This window comes from Anopheles stephensi, chromosome 2, assembly GCF_013141755.1.
Source record: "Anopheles stephensi strain Indian chromosome 2, UCI_ANSTEP_V1.0, whole genome shotgun sequence".
In the NCBI taxonomy this organism is placed as follows: domain Eukaryota; kingdom Metazoa; phylum Arthropoda; class Insecta; order Diptera; family Culicidae; genus Anopheles; species Anopheles stephensi.
Genome location: NC_050202.1, coordinates 26,710,911 through 26,735,381, shown reverse-complemented (window position 1 = coordinate 26,735,381; position 24,471 = coordinate 26,710,911). Strand labels below are relative to the sequence as shown.

Sequence of the window (24,471 nt, the reverse complement as noted above, 5' to 3'; positions counted from 1 at the left end):
TGAATCTTCTTAGCCAGACAGCACGGAAGTACCCGTCAAGAGGTGAGGTCTTTCGGTTCATCTTTCGGTGCGAAAAAGGAGAAGTCTTTTTTTGTTTTAAAGGAAACAAATGAACATTGCAAAACGGGGAATAAAAGCACCTCCTTCAACCTCATTGGAATCCTTCTCTTCACACCTGTTTTTTTTTTTATTCTAAGCACTCGCAACGCCACGCTAGACCGATTGTAAAGTTTATTTTTGCTAATTGATCGCGCCGGGTAAGTTCATTGTGCTCATCGATTGAACGGGTGGCAAAGAGTCACTTTTTTTTTGCGGGACGGAAGTTAATTCTTCTCACCCCCTTAGCACCCGAACCCTCATTCAACACCTTTCACATTAGCTGGACTTGTTAAGGTTAATCTTTGTCTGGTAGAATTTATTACGTTCTCATCGCACATTTTTGCGTTTTGATCGGTCTGCTTGAGCATTCCAGCTGGAGGCAGTGAAATTCCTGCCATTTCCGTTCGAAATTATGCTGCCGAATTTATGGGCCAGCATGCCAAGAATGCACCAGCGTTCTTGAGCTGCTTGAGCGGAAAGAAGTCCGTTAATCTGTAGCACGCAACTAGTTCGCAGAAATTCTTCGTGTTTGATGGGGTGGATTTGTTTCTTTTCGTTTTGCAACAACAATTTCCGAAACAATATTGCCGTTTTTATGATCCTGCTTCATTAATCGATTTCAAGCCGTATAATTAATGTGAATATGCAAATTGATTCACCCCATCATTCACCCCCTCTTTTTTCCTCAGTTTTTTTCCCTTCCTCGTTTGGGGGAACCTCGCTTTGCTGGCGCAGTTTTTGCTGGCTGCTACTTTGTCATGGGCGGGCTAAGAGCGTCTCTCGATAGAAACTGATCCGCAAAACAATCAGTTCGCCCGCATCAAAACGCATACGGGACAGAATTGTACCGTTTCGTATCGGTTCGGCGAGTTGAGATTTTCCAAACAGGTGGCAACGGGTGGTTTTGGTCCTACGCTATTTAAATTTCTTCGAGATCTTAAGATCAAGCCGAGCATCACCATCGGCTAAATGATTTGCGCTGACAGCAGACCCGTCAGCAGCATACAGTCCTCCGACAACGATAGTGTGCGATAACACTGGGCTGACTGGCTGACCATCCCACTACATTGGGTTGGTAGAACCGCGGAAGACTCGCGCTCGCACCATTTTCTGCTCACCAGGTGCTTCGCTCAGGTGTTCTGGTGATAGTGTAGCCTAATCTGATGTCTACGACGTGCAAATACCAAACAAGACAAACGCGGCTGGCGATGATGTCAGTTTTGGGGTGCGTTGCCTTTGTGGTTGTGAGCTCTTGCCTATCGGACAGTTCACACACAGATAAGATGTCAATGGCTTCGGCCGATGGAAGCATGTTATTGGGGCTTTAGGCGTTTTTATTTTTCTAAAGTTAAAATCCCTTTACCTGCTGTCCCTTAAAGTAGGTGTGAGCTATTAAGGATCACGTCATATTTAAAAAATAACGTAAGAATGTTCTGGATGTACTAGCTCTTCAGCAAAATTCCTCCAAAGAAAAAATAAACGGGCACAATAAAACATCACTAATTTTGAATCGAAATAGTAAGAGTTTAAATACGGCCCCGGAAAAAAAGATGGTTGTCTTTTTGTCGACATCGACAATGACCACCTGGACCCTGGATAGCATCCAGGGAACCAGCAACCTATCCAGTCAACACCTCGCTCACTCACCTCACCCGCGTACCCGCGTACGAATCGATTCGGACGGCAAAATAAGCGGATAACTATAAATTATCAATAAGCGCTAAATGTCGTGAGAATAGGTCGTAAATTTTTGTGGCTGGTACGGTCCTCAACATCGTTCGTAGTCTGCAGGGCCCGCCCATTCGTCTGGCGTTGATCGTTCTGAGGAACTGAGATCGGTGCGGTAGTGACAAGGTGATGGTTGGTGGCGGGAAGGTTTTTTTTTCGTACGACGAACGAGACGACTCATGCTCGGTGTTGAGACGACGCACCGATACTCGAAAGGAAGCTGGCATATCCCTCGATGCTTTCTTTTTCGGGTTGGTTGGTTGAATGGTTTTTTTTTCTTTGCTCTTTTGCGATCAAATTTATTATCCACACAGCTGGAAGACTGTGAAACGGGGCACGGCAGCAAGAGCAAAAGCAAAAAAAGTCAAACTAAAACTTGCTTTGCATTTGCGATGTACGAAATTAACCAAACATTGGTGACAACTCTTTAAAAAAACGAACTATTAGAAACCGGTGAACAAATGTTGGAAGTAAAAGGTTGTTTTCCGCAGGAATCAATTTGTTCATTCCTGTAGCAATCGGTTGTGTTAGCTTTAACTGCAAGTCGCTTGGGTGAAGTTCTTCATTTGCTGCGTAAAGACCTCCCGTGGTGAGGTCTTAAGGGAGTCGTATTTTAATCACCGCTTGCGTGTGTTTGTGTGTGAGGCATGATAATGAACTTAGTCTTGAAGATTGCAGTCATAATAGCCATGACCAAAAAGAGTCCTCCCAAGTACACAACACTGTTGCGATCGTTATTTATGCTTGGGAGAGACTCGGAGTCTGAGAGAAACTGATCCACCTTTAACGACTTTTGATCCTCCAGACTATTTTTACGGAGGTTTTTACGAGCATTGCTTGTCAACACATCTCTAGAGGTTTCACTGTATTTCAAACTATCATAAAACTTCACCCAATATTTACTTATAATATTGAACTGATCTAAAGATTTTACAAAGGCCAACTATGACCTTTTCCTCATTAAAATGGAACTGTTGGCCGCTTTTGGAGCATTTAAATCCAACAACGGTCGAATAAAAAATTATCAAGCTTGAGTCACTTTTGAATGATATCCCTCAAAACATATTTTTTAACTGTACACCTTCTCACTCACATAAGCCCCAAAATAAAATCTGTATTTTCCCATATCGGTACTACACCACCTCCGCACTGGAACGCAGGAACCAACTTTTTTAATGCGTGGTGTTGCCTCCAAGAACTTTTATTGCCCTTTTGCTTCGGTTGCTTCAAGCCGGGTTGCCGACTTTTCGTTTCATTCACCTCTCCGGCCGGAAAAGGAGGAAAAGACATCTAAATTTGTTTGCGTTTGGGTTAGATAAAAAATTACCATCTATCGGAAACCGTGTCGGCTGAAGGTCAACTGGGCATCATGGTAGAAACACGTCATATTCGTACCGATTCGTGTATGTTTGACTGTCGGTCCGGTGGTGGTGTGCGTGTGAGAACGCCAAAAATATCTCTCGCCCAAAAACTGTCATGCATGTGCACACCTGTTCCACACACCGAAAACCAATGTGTTTAAAGGTTTAAGGAGCAGCCGGGTAGCCTCCACCGTGGCACCATTCCACCCACCTCTGCCATCTGGCAAGCACACAAGAAGGTGTTTCGTATGCTAATGAGTCCATTCATAAAACACAACCAGCGTCGTCCGATGAAGCAGCTTGTGGACACGCGTAGTGGCGAGCGAGACGGCAAGCTTGTCGATAAGTAGCCACCCAGATGAGCGAGCTGGGCTGCCATCGGGACCAAATGCCATCGGAAATAGTTTCCTCCCGTGTGGTTAGTGTCTTTGAAACTCCCTGCACTGCACTTAATGCCACACGGAACTGATGCAAGCTGAGCTTTTCCCCATTTGCGGACGACCTTCGTGTTTCCCAGAGCCCCAGAGAAATCATCATTCATTGCTTCATTAGGTCCAATGTTGCTTGTGCTTCCGACAACGATCCCGCTCGACTGATGACTGTGGAGAAGACCTCGGGTCGCACCGTGATTGGAGTTGGTCCGGGAAATGACACAACCCCCGGGCGGAGCATATGTTTATCGGTTCAATAATGTGCACGGCGACTAGCATTTACTTTCACCGCAACTACTGTCCACGATGACAAACCGAAATGTGCACCCTTTTTGCATTGCGGTTTTTGACAAGAGTGGAGCTCCGTTCGTGGATGGCATAAGCAATGAAAGAAAGAAAGAAAGGTGGAGGAATTGTGGCTAAGGTATTGGTAATTGCCAATTGTCGTCACGAGTACGCTCGGTCGGTCTCGGTAGGATGGCCTTCAATGTGCTTCCTCTGTGTGCAGATGAGGTAACGTAGGTGATGTTTTATGCAACGGAGAACTTCCCGTGACGATATTACATCAGTACGGGTGGTAGTGGTTGATGATGGACTCAAGAGACTGAGCTAAGTTGTTGCCATTCGGCTTAAGAAAGTGGATTAAGGAAACTCAGGCTTTGGAAGTTTTGCTCATTAGCTAGATCTAGCGTAAGGTACTTCGTACGCTTCGATCAAAGCCTGTCCAGCTATTCAGAAACTCTTTTCTTTCTAGTGAGGATTAAATTGTGGAACTGCAAGTAAAAATTGAGAATAGGCATTGGGAAAACCTGGAGCCTATTGACTTCAACGGTCCAAACGTCGGACGTTAGATAAACAGTCTAGTTTGGACAATATAGACACCGTTGCAAACGAATATTTCCATGTCAAACGTAGTAACTACCTACCAGAAAGAATGACAAGACCTCAGATGAGGTCTGCACGACGTTCAATGGAAACAAACGATAACTAAGATTTCTAAGTCCACTGAGAGGGGACAAGACTTCAAGCTTTCTAGCCGATTCTAGTCGCAAATCTAGCCGGCATCAAATAAAAGATTACCCAGAAAACATACTTATGTTCTGGTCTAACCAGCAAAGATTGGGAGAAGTGGAAGCATATCAGATGCATCACATCTACTGAAAGATGCTTAATTCATCAAGAAAAATCAATAAAAAAAATGGCTCAGAGCTGAGAGATCACGCAGTTCTTGTCCAGTGCTGAGGAGCTCCTGGGCTCTTATACTTCGTAGTGTGCGATAGGCATCTCTACTGCTTAGTAAACAATTTTATTTTATTTAAACTAATTTACAATATCAACATTAACAAAATCTTCTGCGTCTTTTTGCCAGGGCCGTGATGCAACCCCATACCTGGAACGGAACCGTGTCGGGCGGGATGCGATCGATTCGGCGGCCGCCCTCACCGATATGGGGAAGTACCTGTTCCGGGAACGAAGGCTCCCGGTGTACGATATTGCCGTTGCCATCACGAAGTAAGTATAACCGTTCGCCCGTCCTCAATGCGGACGGCGCACATCACCGACAGCCACACCTACCGAACCGACTGAGCACGTGACGTGGAGCGAGTGAGGACTGTGATACTAGTCCGGAGCATATCTGTAGTGACAAGCTTGGCCAGGCAGAGAAAAACACTCACACATACAGTTGAACGTGAGAATTTCGTCCTTAAATGTGATTAGTGTACAATGGTTCAACCCATGCGAGGGTTTCCTGGCAGCGAAGGACTTCAAAACGAACTTGTAAAATCCGTTGAGTTATCAACTCTCCTACACTTTCCTCGGAAGTTTGTGATGATTTTGGTTTTCGTTAAAACTTATCTTTTTTTCTTTCTTTTCTATTTTCTTGACTTTATTGTTGAGTTTAGTACCTTTTTATCCTTTCTTTCTAATTTCCCTATTTTCTTTTTCTGACTTTTCAAAAACAAAAAAAAAAACAAGCCCGTAAACATTCAAATGACACAACTCTATTACTATGCGCACTAATCGAGCTCTTTCGCAGGTATGATATGTGCCGAAGAAGAAAAGGTGGCCGCTGTACGAAGGGCACAGCCGGTAAATTTTCCTTCTTCTATCCCTTTCTTTCGCGCTCTCTCGCTCTCTCCCTTTCTCTCTCACACTTATTTTTATGTGCTTTCCTTACTACTACTTTTATATGCTCATTAGTTACGTTTTTTTATGTTCTTTGCTAATAGTGTTATCTTGTTTTTAGTTTTTTATTTACAACTCCTTACTGACAAACTTTAGTTCCTTTGTTTCTCTTTTCGTTTGATCTGGTTGCTGAACTTCTAACAACTTTTACTTTTACTCCTTTTTTTTTTCTTCTTATGTTTTATTCGTTTACTTTAATATTCTAATTGCAATTAATCTTTGCTACTATTGATTGTCTAAGTTCTATTCAAAATCATACTGGAATTGGTGTAAGGATTAATCTTAACAAAAGGACGAAGGCGTCCATGTTACGGAAGAAAGACGTCTACTCCTCGAAAATCCAGCAAACATACTAACACTTACAAACGACACCCGGACTCAAGACGAATAATGTTAAACCAACAAACACACAGAGCGCGTTCTCACGGCGATCGCTTACAAAAGTCGTCCTCCACGTGTGCCACCTTTCCGATCGAAGAGGGTGGTCAGTTTATGAAGGGTGGATCGTCCCATTCCGGCCAACCATTAACCGTATCGTCTAACCACAACAATTAATTATTACCATTGCAGACTAGATATGTGTAGAAGGCAATATGCAAATGACGCGTGTAATCGCGGTACCGCAGGTAATTATAGGCCACCACGCACACACGGCACACGTTTGCCGTTGCTGGGTGGTTGCTGGGTGCGTTTTGCTGCCGTTTGACCATCCAAACAAACAAACAAAACCTTCAGAACTGCATCTTTGAACATAAATTTCCATTTGCTAGTCGGTTTTTTCTCTCCCTCTCTCTCTCTGTGTACGCTCTCTTTCACTCTCGCCTGTTTTTTTTTGTGTCTCAACGTAGAGGATTTCCATCACGCTATCTTCTACACTGTTCACTGTTCAATTGCTCACTGTTGTGTTTTCCTTCCCTCACACTAAACGCATTTACTACGCATATTCACATTCTGCGTTTCGCTCACTATCTCTCTCTCTCTCTGTATGTACTATTTTCACTGTCACTTCTTGAGTGATCTGTTTGTAAATCTGTTTGTGATCTATTTTGGGCGTTTACCTCACTTTTCACTTTGCATCTGTAAACTTGTTCGCAATTTCCTCCGCAAACGGACACTGTTTGTTGATCTTTATTTTCTATACTGCTGCCTTTCATTCGCCATCGCTCACTGCACTTTGTGTTTGGTTTCGAACTTTTACCTGTTTCATCTGTACTATGACATCTCTGTTGCTGTCACATGCTGTATATTCAATGTTGCCATCTCTTACTAGACAGTGGATTTATTGTTTTGTTTTTGATGATGAGTGTAAATAATTGAGAAAAGCCATCGGAAAGCTCACGCAAAACTGTGGTACGCACCTTTTATATGCTTCTATGTTTGTGAGGCTTAGGAAGTTCGAAGCATTGTCGGGACCTCCAATCGACTTCATGGACTTCATTAGGTTTAATCTGTTCATCATGCTTTATGCAACTATGACCTCAGATACAGCAAGTTTGAGAGTCAATTCAACTCCTACCAAATTCCCAACTCCTACCAAAATCGCTGTACCTGGTGGTCGGAATCCTTTAAAGTTTGATGGACTAATAGTACCTACTGAGAGCTCTGCACCTACTTGAATCAGGTTCAATTTTGAACCCCCCATCCTGGGCTGAAAAAAAGTCCAAGCTTCTTAACTCGTCGATAAATGTCTAAAGTCCAATCACTTATTTGTAGGATTCAGTTGCAGGTGACATGAAGCCATGTTTCTATGTACATAGAGCTATATTGATGGCATCCACCTCCAAAAACTTGTGAATATTGTTCTATACATTCATTGTGCATTTTTTTGGGAATCTTTTTACTACTACGTCTCTTGTGACACACCATCCTGTACATTTCGCTGTTTCGACTCTACATACTTTTCATGTACTTCTCTGTTCCAGAGTGATGACTCTTTATCTCTCTTACTAGACAACTTTACCTTATTTTTTCCCTTTTAAAACTTCGTAGATTTGATGACCGTTTACACATCGTAGGACGAACTACATAACCTTAGTGTACATAGTGGTAACGCTTCTCTAACATGCATGCACTTATATACTACTTCTACTGCAACCCCTTCAACACGTAGAACCATGCTAATAATGAACAGTCTACTAACATGCTTCTTGGTGGGGAGATGCATCATCATCATCATCATCATCACACTGTCCATACGGTCAGCTACAACGCGTGTAAATGTCACCAAAGGTGGTTTAGATGCATCCCATTTCTCACACCCAAAACTGGTTTTGGTTTGGTTGGGCTGAACTGAGCGGATCTCAGCCGTCCCAACAGAAAGCACACACCCACACACATGCACACCTGCAGGTGCATCCGATTAAGCGGCCGAGCGCCTTTACTGATGTTTCTCTTTTCCTTCTCCATGCAACACCGCACACCGTGGTACAGGATTCGCCTATGTCGGTGGAGCGTGCGTGGTAAACAAGCGCCTTGAAAAGGTCAACAGTGTTGCCATCATTGAGGATACCGGTGGTTTCAGTGGCATTATCGTTGCCGCCCATGAAGTTGGTCATCTGTACGTATACACGACTTCGGCAACGGGTCGTCGAACTGTGGACGCCAAAAACTCCCGCAGAGATATTAACAAGTGTCATCGTGTTTGGTCGTGTTTCTTTTTTCTAGTCTTGGTGCCGTTCATGATGGTTCCCCGCCGCCCAGCTATCTTGGAGGACCGGGTGCGGAGAAGTGTCGCTGGGAGGATGGGTACATCATGTCCGATCTGCGGCACACCGAGCGAGGATTCCGCTGGTCGCCGTGCAGTGTGCAAAGCTTCCACCATTTCCTCAAGTAGGTCCCAATCGCTAAAATCATCTCACTAATATCGCCAACCATGCTGATCAATATCTCTTCATCATTTTTAGTGGTGACACTGCCAGCTGCCTGCACAATCCACCCCACGAAGATGAAGCGCTCGGACGGGCGTTACCGGGCACACTGCTCTCGCTCGATGCCCAATGTCGGCGGGACCGTGGAACGTCCGCCTGCTTCAAGGATGAACGGGTGTGCGCCCAGCTGTTCTGTTTCGATTCGGCCAGCGGTTACTGTGTCGCGTACCGGCCCGCCGCCGAAGGATCCTCCTGTGGAGATGGACAAGTATTAATAACGCACTTCGACGCCCTTCTCGAGCGACAACCGTGAAGTTCGATGCAGTACTAATGATCGTTTTTTCTCTCTCTTTTCTTGTTTCCCTTTTCTTTTATCTTCCCCACCTGCAAAATGATCTGTTGCGTTACATTTTCCTGCCGACTGTTACTACTTTTTACGCGTTACGCGTTACTCGTTGCTTGCGGTTGATCTGCTTGCCTTGCATGTTGTCCAACCGAAATCCCAACAACACACAATCCCCAAAACCCTTTTCCATATCGCCAACCGTAATGCGATTTCGACTCACTGTAGCACTGTCTCGATGGGCGATGTGTTGCGGAGCATGAAAACATTATACCGGACTATTCGCAACATACTCCATCGTACACGCGCTACAATCAGCAGTCTGTGAAGTACGTATGAGATTGACACGGTCCCCAGAGTCCATAAGAGTTTGCACGATCCTTTTCCATTCTCTTTCACCTAACATGAAACTCACACGCACACATTGAGAAGAAAATTTAAATCGCGATCGCGATAAGGATGGAAGACTCCGATTGCAACAAATCGTCGAGAACATTACACCCACTTTAGACGTTGCACAACCCTTTTGGTCCCCCCTCCGGAATCCCTTTTGCTCCCTTTTTCCTATTTCAACTCGATAACACACACACACCCACCCACCACTACTACTACATCTACTACATCTGCCTCCCACCTCACAAATCTCATCTTGAAGCCGTTAGCACCGTTAGATACGTAAAGATGCCGCGCCCGGAACGGAGAACCTTCAGGTTGCTTCACGGCCAACCTGCGATAGGGTAAACAGTAAACCATCCATCTCAAAACCAGTGCTCACGGGCCAGTGGAAGCAACACAGATTCGAGGCGTGCCAGCGAGTCATGTATCACATACACGCGCACACACACACACACATACCATCAACCAGCGAAACACACCATCTATTTGTAAATAGTGATCTCACCCATCTCAACAAACACCACCAGGAACTCGTCACTCTCTCTGTCTCTCTCTCTGTATGTCTCTAATCCTATTTGCACCAAACAAACCACCAATCTTGCCTGCCATCTTCAGCTCACTAGAACCGATAAACGATAATCTTCAAACCAAAACACACAAAAAAGCAAACCTAAACCAAAACAAATAGTAAACAAAACCAACCTCAAGCAAACCGAGTTTAACGCGCAAAAAAACAAATCTAACGGATCAACGTTCTCTAGATATAACTACGACGACAAGTCAGATCAGCAGGAAGAATATTATGAACCGTCTAGCACGCCAACGACATCAACGACAACCAGCACCACCACCACCACCACCACCACCACAACAACAACCACCACCACAACACCTCCACCGCCGCCAGCGACATCGACGAGGAACTATTACCAGTATTTCCATCACAAGTCCACGAGTACCTATCCCAATGATTACCATTCAGCTAAAAGCCCTAGCCCTAGTGATAATGGTAACGGTGGTAATGGCAACAACCAATATCACAACAACAACAACAACAACCACAACAACAACTACGGCAACAACAATTACGCTCACTACAACCCGACGACCAAGCCGACACCGTACAGTACGAAACCGACGACCAAGACACCGTACGTGTTCAGTAAATACACCTTCAGCTCGACCAAAGCTCCAACAACCACCACCACAACGCATCGACCGTCCTGGAACAATGGCAACCGTGAGGATGACAATAGTAACGCACTACCGCACTACAACAGCCAACAACCGCACCACCAACAACAGCACTACCAACACCAACAACAGCCGTACGGTGGGGATGGTGGATACGATCAGGGTGGACATGATGGCGGTCCCTTCCCCGCCGCCGCCACCACCACCACGACACGCAAACCGAAAGCCACCTACCATCCGGTGTTCGACGTGTACTTCAACCGGATCGCACAAACGACCACACGCAATCCGTACAACTTTTCCTACTTTGCCAAACGCACCACCACCAAAAGCGCACCGAACTATGCACTCAACAGCAACTATCTCGGTGCAAACAGCCAGCTCAGTGTGGCCAGTGTTGCCAGCAGTGGGAATGGAGGTAGCGGTAGCACATCGGCACGTACCGGGCGTTACTACTGAGCGTTACGCGGTGCGGCGTTACGCCGTCACAGGACACGCGCATGCAGCACATCAGTGCCAGTAATGTCTTGATTTCATTATCTGAACACGCTCGTGTGGATGTGTGTGTGTGATTGTTTGATATCCTGCGATGGTGTGCTTTTCACCAGTTTTTTTGTTTTTTTGTTTCTTCCTCCATCGACTACCTTTACTGCGTTACCGAACGTTAACATCCGTTTTAGGAATGTGTCGTTTGCGGGCTTGTGTGCGTGTGCCGGTAGTCGATCGGGAGGAGGGGGACTTTTTTTTCAAAAGCTGTTCCTTTTGCTTTTCTGCTGGTTTATTTTTCTTCACTTTTTTCCATTGCTTTCCGTTCTTTGGCTTACACTTTTTACCTCACTTGTTTTGTGCACTTTTTTGAGTATTTTGTTTCTATTTTATTTTACTGCACAGCTCACTTTTGTTTTCCTTTTATACAATTCTGTGAAAATTCACACGCAACACTCCCAAAACGTTGCATATGATAAGCGTAAAACATGTACTAAAGCAAGATAAGTTCGTGTGGATGGCATCACTTTAGTGCGTAAGGTTGTAAACTCAAAAGTCTGCCCATTTGCAACAACGAAAAATTAGACTGTGGTCCATTTTAAGATTCATTGCTCGCGGAACATCGATAAAACGAAACCCCCGCCCTTTCATTTCAATCAACGACATTTACCATTTATTGCCTTTTTTGTGGTTTTGTACTTTAATTTGTGTAGAATTCAACTTAGGCTACACCTAATCGATATAAAGTTAACGTTAGCAATGGTAAGCTAGGGAAGGAAAGCAACATTTTGAAGCAACATTTTCGCTGGATTTCGAAAATGGTTCCACGCTTCACGATTGACCCAAAAGCTCACAAGAATTAATGGGTTCACAGTCATCACTTCCTTTGCAAAAGAACAGAAGTTTCTTCCTAAATGCACACAAAAAGCTTGGAGAAGAGGAGAGAACACGTTTCGTGCGACAGCACACGCACATCAGTGATCGCACGCCATTTCGATCGGTAAGAATGTATTTTCGTAACAAACAAAACCTCCCCTTATCAACCACTCTTCTCCGCACCACTACTTCTACTTAGTCGGCGGACCGGCCCTCCCTAAACTCTATCAAGTCAGCCGATCCCACAAACCATCGAGAACTTTCACTGTCGCTTCTCATTGAGTGCATGAGTAGCCCCGCCTTCGCTGATCCGATCGGCGGAACTTCACCTTTCCGTCTCGGGAACTGTTCTGTTAGGAATATGGAGAAGGGCTATTTCCACTGTACAATTCTTGGATTACCACACCAACACGCTCGGTCACCCGATACTGGCCCGATCAGCTCGTATCGTCACTGTATATTCAACATTCACCGGTTTTGGATTCTACCCCGATGTGTATCTGTATATTTCACTCTGTTACTCCTTTTTTTTCTGTACCTCTCTGAGATCTTCTGTTTCAATCTCCTAAGAGAACGATCGTGATCTTCTGTATTTTCTGTCAGTATTTTGCAGTGCTCCAGCCACGAACGATCGCACTCCTCCCTAACAGCATCGAGAATTGGAACTCCTGTCGAGTTAACACCAATAGTGCATGATAGCTACCTCCTCTACCTCTTCTACTTTTATCTGACTTCTCGCAGACTCGTCTACCTTTACTTTCTACCTTACCTACTCTACTCTTACTCTACCACCACTACTACTATACCCATACTGTACTGGACCTTGTATTACTAGATCTCTCCTACTCGATTATCTGTACCTTTCCGACTTACTCTGAACACTGCCGTACAATTGGAAACCCATTACCTAAACCTCATGCCCTCATACTCATTCCTCATCGATACGTAGCAAGCTTCTGCTGGATTATGATAAATGCCTTGCTTAAGCCTTGGTCTCTATAAATTATTGTAGCGGTCCACCTTCCCTTGGCCGATCTAATACTACCCTGCTAGGGATTGCGAATGAATTATGGCTGTGTGCTTGCGCTACTCTTTAATTGCACCCCCGTTCCCTCCTTTTTTTAGGTCAATAAATTATAGCATTAGCTTAAGCCACTAGTATACGATCCCCACTCCCTCGTACAATAATTGCATGTAAAGCAATCTGTGGACGATGCGACAATGCCAACGAGATTGAAATCGGACACCGTTCTGCATGTGATATATTTACTATAAAATGGAAATTGTTTTAGCATGCTATAAAAAATTATAGTTAGTGAAACTGTACAAATGTATCGCTTACTAGAAGGATAAGTAGATAGTTTTTAATTAGGCTAGTGTATTACCGAGAACCCGAACGTGTATATCCGTATAAGAGTGTGCTTCATCCTTTACATCTTTCAACGCATCCAACTCGAAATTAAGATCCCTTAGCACACACAAACACATTCATCATCAGGCACCGGTTGTATATAAATGCGTGCCCTGACGGTACTATCTCTCTCTCTCTCTCTCGTTCGATTCCTACTTTCAGATACTATCGGATTCCCTAAGTCCTCATTCCACAAAGTCCATCTGGAACCGTCGCTATATCTGATGGTTGGACGTAACAATATTGAACCGCTCTACTACCAATAACTCTGCTCGCTAATTTCACAACAAGCCCCTTATACGCTATCGCTATGTACAGAGAGGACTTATGGTAAACGCTATGTATAGAGAAACGTACAATATTTATACGGTACAACAACAAAAGAAAAAAAAACAAACGCTAAATGGTGCAACGAATGGATTCCCCAAATGGCTTCTCACTGCCACTCGAAAGGTAAACGCGCTTCGTTTACTGCACGCACCGAATTATTGTGCCCGCACAACATGATCGGTTTCCTGCAACTGTTGCACACGCTAGGATGGCACACTCACCCACCTCGCACAATCATAATTTCACTATTCAAAATTTCCAGTTTTTTGAATATTTTGAAAATTGCTGATTTTAATTAAAACCTATTGGATGCATGAATCAATATGCAAAAATAAAAAAAAAATTATAAAATCCTTAATATAAATAATTAATACAAAATTGGCGGATATAAACAAAAAAGAAAAACCCTCATTGAGCTACTTAAAGCAAGCAAAGGTAGAGTGTAACAAATTAGCGATAGTTTAAGTAACAAATTAGTGTACAAATTTCAGTATTCTGTAGATGCTATAAAATAGCAGCACTCGTATATACTTAGCTTTAAATATTAGCCATAATGATAGTTTACTATAAAGCTCCCTATAAAAAAGGTTTGGTTTCCGGCTAGAGCTATGCTCCGTGTTAAAAAATAGACAGCGGGCCTATTACTGCACGTGACACCCTAAAAACAACACTGTATTGTACCCACACAACCAGAAACCGTCTACTTCCTCCCAGTGTGCATATACCCAATACTATGCATGTAATTAATATACAACAATTATCCTTTCCACTTTGTTCATTTTAGAGTGTTATACACGTTCATCCCAACACATCCTTAAGCCTCCCTTAAACACATACACACACACAAACACAGCTCAACACTTCTCCACACGTAGATAGTATCGCATTGTATTGTATGTTTATGTTTCTCTCTCCATCCCCATTTTGCTTTCCGAGCAATTACAGTAGCATTCATCATCACATCACAAGCTAAACTTCACGCGTAGCAACCGCAACCGTACCGGAGCCCGCCATTGCTAACGTTTTTCCTTCTCTCCATGTTTTGCATGCACTTCCTGACCACCGACGCGACCACCGGTTTGCAGCTTTGGATGATGAGGATAAGCGATACAAAAACTTTATGAATGCCATCAAGCGGAAGCGATTACAGCATCTGAAGGAGCAGCTGCAGTTGCAGCAGCTGCAACAACAGCCCGAGCTCGTCAGCAACCATCAGTAGTGGGGCGAGTAGCTGTGTGCTCTCGTGTGTGTGTGAATGGGATGGTCCAAATCTGTGTTCAAAATTCGTCGTCCGTCAGGAGAGTTTAGAAAGCCAAGGAAATGCTCACGAATGCTATTGCAAATAGGAAACGCAACTCCTTTCTGTTGTTTTTGGACAAATACTTCAAACCAAACAAATCTACTGCTCCACTGACACCACTGTTTTGACGTGCATTTCTTGTTTTTGAAGAAAATCTTTCACTGCAAATTGTTCATACTACACTGTCTGTGAGCCGAAAAGGAAGAGAAAAAAAGAGAAGGAAGATAGAGATATCGAGAGAGCGAGATATAATGCAAAGCATGTACACAAAAAAAAACCAACTGCCACCCTCTTGTTTGCTCTAGCGATCCTTAGTAAGGTGTACTTAGGTTAAAGTCTCGTGTTTTGTGTCCTGCGGTAGGACTTTTCATTGCACCTGGTTGTCCATCATTAAGCTGTGTGAATGAAAACACTCGCACACACACCCCTAAACCTACACATCCACACAGTCTTCAACCATCCCAAACCCTTTTTTTTCTAAGCTAGATAGGCTGCTTGCTTATGCTCTGTTCAATGTAAATAGTTAGTGCGTTAGTGTCTGTTTATTGCATATGTTTAGGTTCTTGCGTCTTATATGGGCAAGCGGAAAACGATGTCACGAATATCGGTTTTCTAACGTGTAAAGTGCAAACAACGAACGGATAAGACAAATCAGATATCAGTAGCAGTAGCAGACCTAGTAGTACATTTTTTTTGGAATTTGTAGCAAGCTATCAGGTGGATAAAACAATGCAATTGATATTGCTAAACGAAAGCAGACCACCCGAGGGAGAAGAGCGTAAAAAACAAGATGATATCTAGACCGGAGACGCGTTTGGCCGCGTCACCATTATGTAGTGTTTTAATTTATTGGATTTAAGTTATGCGATAGTTACTCTCTCCTTTCCACTTCTTCTGTCCCCTTCTCTTCTCGTGTTGTGTATGTGTTTTGTGGAAAAGGGTGTCGATTTTTGTGGCTCACACAGGAAGGATGTTTTCTACCGTGTTGTGTCAGAGATCCGATTATACCCGTCAGGCGCACACCGTTGATTCGATCGTGCGCTCGGGCTACATTGATCGTTCGAATGAGCTACAAGTAAACACGAGTTAGGTACTAGATGTTAGAGTTTTTTTTTTGTTAAGATGATACAATAGCTGCGAAAAATGGCGTACGCGTGCACGGCACGCGGTGCGAAGTTATAGTTTCGTTTGTGCAGGATCATAATAGTGTACGCGATAGAAGGCGTTCGAGGTGAGATATTCGTTAACTGGTGAACAGTTTACAGTGGACGAAGCGGATGATTGTATTTCGTTTATGTATTTTGTAAAGTGAGTATCTAAATAAAGAGAAAAAAATATATAAATTCGAAACGAGTGTGGGTGCTATTCACTGTAAAGCTCTTCGGTAAAGCTCTGGTATGGGTTTTACTCATATTTATTTATTTAGATTATGGGTTCTCTTTAACGTGAGAAAAAACGAAGAACATATACTTCTTTTTCTTCGCATGAAGCTTCGCCGTATCCGTTCGGTGCATTCGGTGCAACAAAATTTATTGTTATTAGAGAACTGAAATATTCGTTTGCGGAGCTTAATGGAGGCGCATGGTGTTTCACAGTTTGAAGAAATATTAGTGGGTAAATAAAATGGACAGTAAATTAATTTTATTTGATAAACCAAAATAATTTAGTGTGCTTTCACAAAATAAAGATTTTTTTTACATTAAGCTTTGTTTAATATTCAAAAAATCGCATGATCGATGAATTGCATTTGAGATTATTACATTTGGCTTAACTCCAGGTTGTTGTTATTCATTATGAAAAAGGGCTTTGTGAAAACTTAATTAGGCTTCTCAGCGTGGATAATAACAGTTATAAACAATTCTAAATCATATTTTTTCTATTTAGTCGATAATAAATAACATTGGTAGTCAGACAGTTTGTGTACATTCTTCTTCTTGTTTATCACAACACTACAACCTCGAAGTGTCTCGGCCTGTCAGTTTTGGCTTTCTATTCTACTTGAAATTACCTGCGTACGGGGAGGCGGTTTTGATGAGATTGGAATCCCGGTCCTGTCGTATGACTACCGGTGCTGCTATCGCCTCTGCCAACGGTCCTCCCCGTTTGAGTACATTAAATAGGAAAAATGCAAAAAAATGTAAACAGTTTATATATTGTATAACTGACTCATGGTTTGCATTAAACAATTAAACAAACAAATAAACAATTAAAAATAAAACAGAAATGCCCCTCTTCTTACGACAGAAATGTTACAGAAATGCCCCTCTTCTTACGACAGTGTCGTCTTTGAACCCGGATGCTTCGTCAACGGATCACCCGTGGCACTACAAAAAACACTTAAAACAAAGACAACAAAACGAATAACAAAAAAGGGGAATGGCGGATATGGATTGGAAGGATAATGGGGATGCGGAATCAATGGGTAAACCCGTTGTCTCTGGCGAATCGGAAGATGAGCCTCATGGTGGCGAGGTCCCTAGTCACCAACACTTCTCCAATTTCTACACCCGGTCGTCTGCCGATGCTCTCGACTGCGCTCAACAAGGAGGGTCTTGCAGTTTCAAACTCCACGCAGGACCACAGAAGGTGATCCACATCGTGAAATCCGTCACCGCAACCCCACACCTTCGTCTACGCTTCGTTATACGCTGTAATATTTTTTTTTTAAAATATAAAATATTTTTATTGCTAAAATTTTAAGCCTATAATAAACTAGAATAATCCAATTTGAAACACATTACTTTTACAAAAAGCGATATTAAAATTAAACAGTACGAAATATGTGAAGCTGCTCTGCGAACGTGCTCCAAAGCCAACGGTGATGCGGATTGCATAGCAGTAGGGGCATTATATTTAGTACACGATTTTCTCAACCGAATGCTTAAAATTTATAAAACAAAATCGAAGTTGATGAACATTTGTGCCACCAACAAATTTGAACAATCAATCCAATACAAAAAAATTAAAGAAAACTCATTGTTTACTGTGCCATTGGGCAGCAAACTATATGTTATTGTATTGCACAAACTTAAAGTACTCTCCAACGTTAAATCAAAATTTGCTAATTTCATTCATTTGTTTCTTGCATAGTTCAATAGGAAGCTCAAGATAAAAAGCTTATTTCATCGTTAATTATCAAAGTTTCCAGCCTTAACCAAGTTGCTGTCAGTTTTTCAAGAAAGACCGTGAATCAGCTTATGGTTTTAAGCACTCGCCATCAACAACATCAGATTGCATACCTTTCGCGCATTACAAGCAATGCGGTTTGCATAAGTTACGCGCTGCAGGCTTTGCTATAATTTCGTATCGCAGTCTGGTAAACCATTCGCAACCAGCACGAGCAACCCCAAGACAAACCTTCGCCTTCTGCACCCATTTAAAATGTTCCAGTTTCCGGTGTCATTGGAAATACCAAGATAAGATAACATCAAGGTTATTCAAACCACTTGCTTGCAAACAAGTACATTAAAAAATCTTTTTCATTTTCTTCTTTGACAACACAATCTCAGCAGAAACAGATCTGCTGCAGGTTGGATTTTTATTACTCCTCTTCAAGTATTTGATTTCCTTTTACTGGTCTCCAAACAGCTGATTAGTTACTTCAGCTCACGCAATCATGTCTCCTCATCTTGATTAAGAAAGTGACGGCAAGAAATCCCCAGAACTTAAATTCGTCCCCAGGATTCCCCGCCTTTTTCAGGATTTACCCAAAAACACCAAAACACAAATCATCAATTAAAAAACAGCCAATAACATCTCTCCCTGTTTGTGGCATTCTCCTATTCGCATCCCTATCACTCGATCGGTCTAATAAATTTTCATTAGCACCCGATTCGGTACAAAACACTTCAAAACAAATTTAAAAAAAAAGCCAAAGCAGGAAATGTAGCAAACAACCCCATCCGTGTTCGGTTTACAGAACTTACAGCGGCAAAACACGTGCATACAACCACGGTTGCAAGCTGCACTACTCCTCACACCGCAAGATGTGCATTATTTCGCGTCTTTCCCCTGCTGTTGCTCAGCCACCAACAACGCGCCGAAGACATTGAAAACCTTCCTGAACATTCGCGGGTGCCTTTATTGTCTTCGGGGAGCAACTGCACGAAGGCCCGATCTCATTGTCAGTGACCATCAATAAGCGAACCACAGGCAACACTCACCGAAACATCATTCGAGAGTGTACATTCATTCAGATAGATCATTTCACTCTCTCTCAGCGGTTCGTTTTGGCGATGCTGATGCAGCAAGATTTGGATGAGGAAAGGATGGGGATCGGAGGTATGCGTGGACTTCATACGGCGGCAATTATGTGTATGCTGAAGAGCCATCGATCTAGCCGGTTTGAGCGACTTCTCATCTTAAGAAGAATCGAATTATTTTAAATACCCAATAGGAGATTTATAAAATGTTATAAAAATGACGATCAGTGTTATCACCACGCGGCTCACAGCTCACAGACGAACGCGTATGACTTTATCCCGTAATGTTTTAATTACTGGCGACCTTCTTTCGGCTCGTTGCCGACCCAGTCACCCAAAGCGAACAGCCGACCAGCAACACCCGACCCGACGGTGACGGTCGGTCGGCGGTGTATATCTGCGTTTTTCGGCAGTACCGTATTGTTCCATTGGTAGTGAAACCGAAAGCCACACACAAGCACACATGCAGTGGAGGAACGCCCGAGAAACACTTTTCCCGACACTCGCGCCAATCTCGCGACCCGGTACTTGAACGTTACTCAATACACTTCGGGGATGTACACTCTCCGCGCACATACGCGTTCGTGTATGTGTGCATGCGTTTGTCCGTTTGTGACTGTGTGTGCGCCCCGCTTATGCTCTTCTCGAACAATCTTTAAACACACACCGAAAATTACTCCGCCTGCAGAGCGGCAAAAGTAATGCGCCCATGAAGCAAGGTGCACACCAGATGAAACGTTCTATGAGGCTGTTGGCCAACGTGCATCATTTGTGCGAATCGCTGTGTCAAAGATGTTTCCCGAACAAGATAAATGTTTCTATGAAAGGTATTCTTCCCGAACAAGATAAATGTTTCTATGATTAAAATTCTAAGCAGTACAACGTAGGGGTCTTGGGTTGGGCTGTCTAGAGCTGTTTGAGACTGCTTGCTTGCTTAATTGTATAGTTTGCCAGAATGGTTACTAACAACCTGCAATAGCATCCATTAGTGTTCTTAAGATAACATGAACTGAAGATATGAAATATTTGTAAAAAGAAGCGTAATAATGACTCGAGATTTACATTATCAAATGCTTCGAACGCTTGGTAAGGATAAGCACACAAGAACTGATTTAATTTCTATAATTACTTCAGTGAGGTTTTTTCGAAGTGTTTTGAGCTTGAAGGTAGTAACATTAAAGATATAGTACAGACACGAGACTTCAATTCAAACCGACAAGTATTTGAATAGATCTTTAGATTTTATAGCAAACACCTTCCAATTGAAATTGGAACAAATTTTGTTCGCTAGTATGGCTATTATTGTGTAAAAAATAGAACAATTGCTCTTTTATATGATATACGCCCATTCCCTTTGACGTAGTGCTTCTGCTAAGGAAGCCTTTTCTGCTGCTATTAACACTGCTACTATTACAGGGCTTTTAAGTTGATAAGGCAATAGCGTCCATTTTTATGGCAGGCTTCTTAGATGGAATGGCAAACAAAGCTAGTTGATATGGAAACGGCTTCTGGTGATAGGGAAATCAAATACCTTTTAATGTGATGTCCTGAGATGATATTCTCATAGTAGCCGGTGGTATTGCACGCGTTCTCCCAGCACACTGGAAAGTGCGTATAATATCAATCTAAGGACTCTATGTACAATAAAAATGGCAACTGAAAGCCCCTGTAAGTATATTTATGGTATGAAGTGCTAATCAAATAAAAAGATAGATCTGTGCCTATTTTATCTTTGAGCTCATTATTAAAACTCAATTTAATAAACTCAAACTTCCATCCACTGTGAACATCCGCCTATCTCTGAATCCACGCTATCATCTGAAATAAAATTAACATCAGATTCAACACTACAGCTCCAGCTAACTGCGTGCCATACAACAACAAAATGCGCACAACCTCGCGAACCAATTCGCGAAACTAACAATACATTCCAGAACTTCATGTAACGAACAATGAAAATTGATCCGTTGATCGTTCTCACTGGTTCAAATCACTGGTGCGACCTGGCAATTATGATATCCAGCCAACGGCCGTTAAGTAAATGTTCCGGCAAATAGATCGAGTGCGTGCGCCCATTGCCACGTTGCCCTAGTGATATTGATCGCAAACTTGTGTTTTTAATTTCATTACAAATTAACACCGGAAACCTGACAGTAAAACGTGATGCGTGACCCCTTTTTCGTGCCTCGAACGAATCAATCAGTTCGCCCGATTAATCACACTACGCGAAGGGCCGAACGATCCCACTTTGACAGGTGGCTGTTGCGTGCGGAAGCGAAGATGAACTTTATCTTCCGCCAGTGTGGCAGTCCACGAGCACACACTTCATTTGGTGTGTATTTTACGTGCTTGCTGTTGTTGACCCAACAGAACACGGCAACAGTTAATGGGATAAACAGTCAGAACGCAAACGCTCAGAGAACGCTGTTTCTCATGACCGATATTTGGTTAGTTAAGCGATTCGGGCAGAACGAAATACGAAGTTCATTGTTTGTGCCAAACATTTGTTCACCATTCACCGGTTCGTTCTGACAGCATCAGACGCTCGCACAAACGTACAATCTTCATAAAGAGCCAATAGAGCCGGGGTCCCTTTATGAGTCTCATCCAGAACCAGCCGACACCTGTCGCCGATGATTTTCTCGCGTTGACTATTTTCTGTCCCGGCCAACCCACCCTAACACAACTCGGAATTGTGTCGTCCAGCAGCAGCCGGCCAACCCGAATCGCGACCTTACTTTCAATTTTTTCGATCACCACCACCAACACAACCACGCACCACCGCTCATCGAGATGGGACGGGATGGCGAAGAACAGGGAACGGTGTATGGGAACCTATGAATCGACCAGGGACAGCTGCTGGAAATCGTATACGCGGCACGAGTAAAAGTAAACTCCCGCAACCAGCCCTACTTCGTTTCGTTGGCCGCCATTATTGCGGAAGTCGCCCGCATACGACACTACACTACACCGCCAACAGGATAAATGATTCTTGGAGGATAGTTGCAATCTTTTGCCCGCTCGTCTCGTCTCGTCTCGCTGCATCGAATTATGCAAAGAAAAACGAGTTTTCTCTTTTGCCAACCGACCAACCAACCAGACCCTGCTGCACGGTATCTGGCCATCTCATCTTCGGCAAGTGATTCCAGTTCGCGCATTAGCAGAGTTCACCCATTATATAATGCACGTGCTTGGCGCAAGTGCTCCACACGAACGAAGAAACGCACAGTGGGCAGTTTCGTGAGTAATTGTCGGGATGAAACTATTTTTAGATGGGTCGTGAAAGAACGCAATTTTATTAATTTTGTAAAATAAATAACAAAAGTTTACTGTTTATTGATAGTTTTAGTACAAGATTAGTACATATTAAGTTAGTACAATATCCCGTACGTAGGGCTGACTCTCCTGATACGGGTGAAATTAAATCGGTGAATCGAGAAATTAATGAGAGAAAAACTACACTAAGTAACTTAATGCAATATTTTCTAAATACCTGCTACCAAGCATTCCCTAGCTTACCGAAAAGTCTTAGGAACTGTCTTAAAAATAACTGGTGGTGGTGTATGGGTCTTAAAGGTCAGTTACTACACCATTGGTTCTGAATTATAGTATAAAGTCCTCCGATAGGGTACTGCTCAAACACAAGTCTATTGGTCCTGGGGATGATCATAACCTTTTGCGTAGATAGAAGCATCAATGTCGTTCTTGCTGCGAATGCTTAACATTCAATATGATTAAGTTATTAGGCGATATATCATATGAATTCTTCACCAAGAAGCAAGAAATATCAATGTCACTCGTACCAAAAATATCCAATTATCAAAACGATGTAGTCGCAAGGTGGATTTCTTCATCAATTTCTACTACTTTCTACGATCACAGTGTCTTCTTCTTCGTTCTTTCCTGGCACTACAACCTCGAGAGGTCTCGGCCTGCCATTTCTCGCTTTCTGTGACTTGATTTTACCCGTAAGCAAAGTAGTCAGCCCTGCGTACGGGGAGGCGGTCTGGATGGGATTTGAACCCCTCGGCCACCGGACCGCCCCGGTCCGATCACACGATCACAGTTTATTCAGTCCCCAATACGAAATATTAGGCCTCAATGTCAGTGTCCAGAAGTGAGAAGATGTTGTAAAACGCAATGAAATTGTAACCGGTTGTAAGGATGCATCTCACTGCTTATAACTACTTCACTCAGGGATAAAACTCACATTACGATCACCGAAATCCTCAACTGCAGTTCCTGGACTGTTTTGGACCAAGCGTGTCCACATTAATAATTTAGTACAAAATGATATTATTATGATGTTTATATTAGCTCACTAACATCATTTTTTACGATTATATTTTGCAAAAAATTACCTCTTTCTAGTGCCTAGATTCACTAGATTCAGATGTTAATACTAGTTTAGTTTAAAAGGCGGACCAGTAGCAGTGGCGACAGCGGCACCGATCGCCTCGCCGGCAGGACCGGGGTTAAAATCCCATCTGAGCCGTTCCCCCGCAGTGAGGACTGACTATCCCACTATGCGGTATCTATAAATCTAGTAAGAGGCAATAAGAGGTCGTTAGGCCGAGAAGGAAGATTAGTTTAATTTAAGATGCAAATATTGCTTAATAAATTTTGGCCCCCAAAATGCTCAATGTGCAATAGCTTCATCCAGTTCCATCCCTCTTGTGCCAACGCCAAGCTCATTTAAAGAGCCATTGCATGTGCTTGCGATACGGTACGCACCACCTCCCCCCTGTTTCCTCCATACGACAGTCAGCATAATATCCGTACCGCACCTTCTTCACCGTACGACAATTACACTTCACTTACACTCTCCATCTATTCCCACTCAATCCACGGAGGAAACCGTCCATGTTTGTCCACACTTGCTGGTGGACAATGTCACTCTCTCGCTCGCTCGCTGGCTGGTTGCACGCACACTCAACACCAAATAGGCAGTGCGTTAGTGAGTACTCGTGTCCCGCGGCCGCAAATATTGACCCAATTCCGACCTCGAGAAGTTCGTCACAACATTTGCGTTCCCCCGGCGTCGCCAGCGAACAGGCCAGGAAAAGCTGCAACAGCATCGAATCGGAAAGCTCCGGAAAACAAAACACACACACACATACACCGCCAGATCCGCCAGAAAGTGAGAGTAAAACCCATCTAATGCACATCACTATTATCAACCCGCAGCCACCCATCAACGAAAGGTTCGTCGCTTGTGCAAAAAAAAAAGCGTACAAGTCTTTCGTTTTCTAAAGCTGAC

The 24,471-nt window shown here is 43.3% G+C and overlaps 1 protein-coding gene across 9 annotated transcripts in view; it reads left to right on the top strand.

The window, feature by feature from the left end:
- Nucleotides 1–16,359, top strand: part of LOC118505965 (A disintegrin and metalloproteinase with thrombospondin motifs 1) — a 92,934-nt gene extending 76,575 nt beyond the window's left edge. For 5 of the 9 annotated variants that reach the window (XM_036042505.1, XM_036042503.1, XM_036042504.1 and 2 more), the window contains exons 8-15: nt 4,989–5,131; nt 6,377–6,432; nt 8,237–8,363; nt 8,471–8,635; nt 8,710–8,941; nt 9,245–9,345; nt 10,174–12,092; nt 14,795–16,359. In XM_036042505.1, coding sequence (XP_035898398.1) covers nt 4,989–5,131; nt 6,377–6,432; nt 8,237–8,363; nt 8,471–8,635; nt 8,710–8,941; nt 9,245–9,345; nt 10,174–11,065 — 1,716 coding nt within the window. In that variant the 3' untranslated portion in view covers nt 11,066–12,092; nt 14,795–16,359. The other 4 variants (XM_036042502.1, XM_036042508.1, XM_036042507.1 and 1 more) reach the window with 4 other exon arrangements.
- The last annotated feature ends 8,112 nt before the right edge of the window (nt 16,360–24,471 follow it).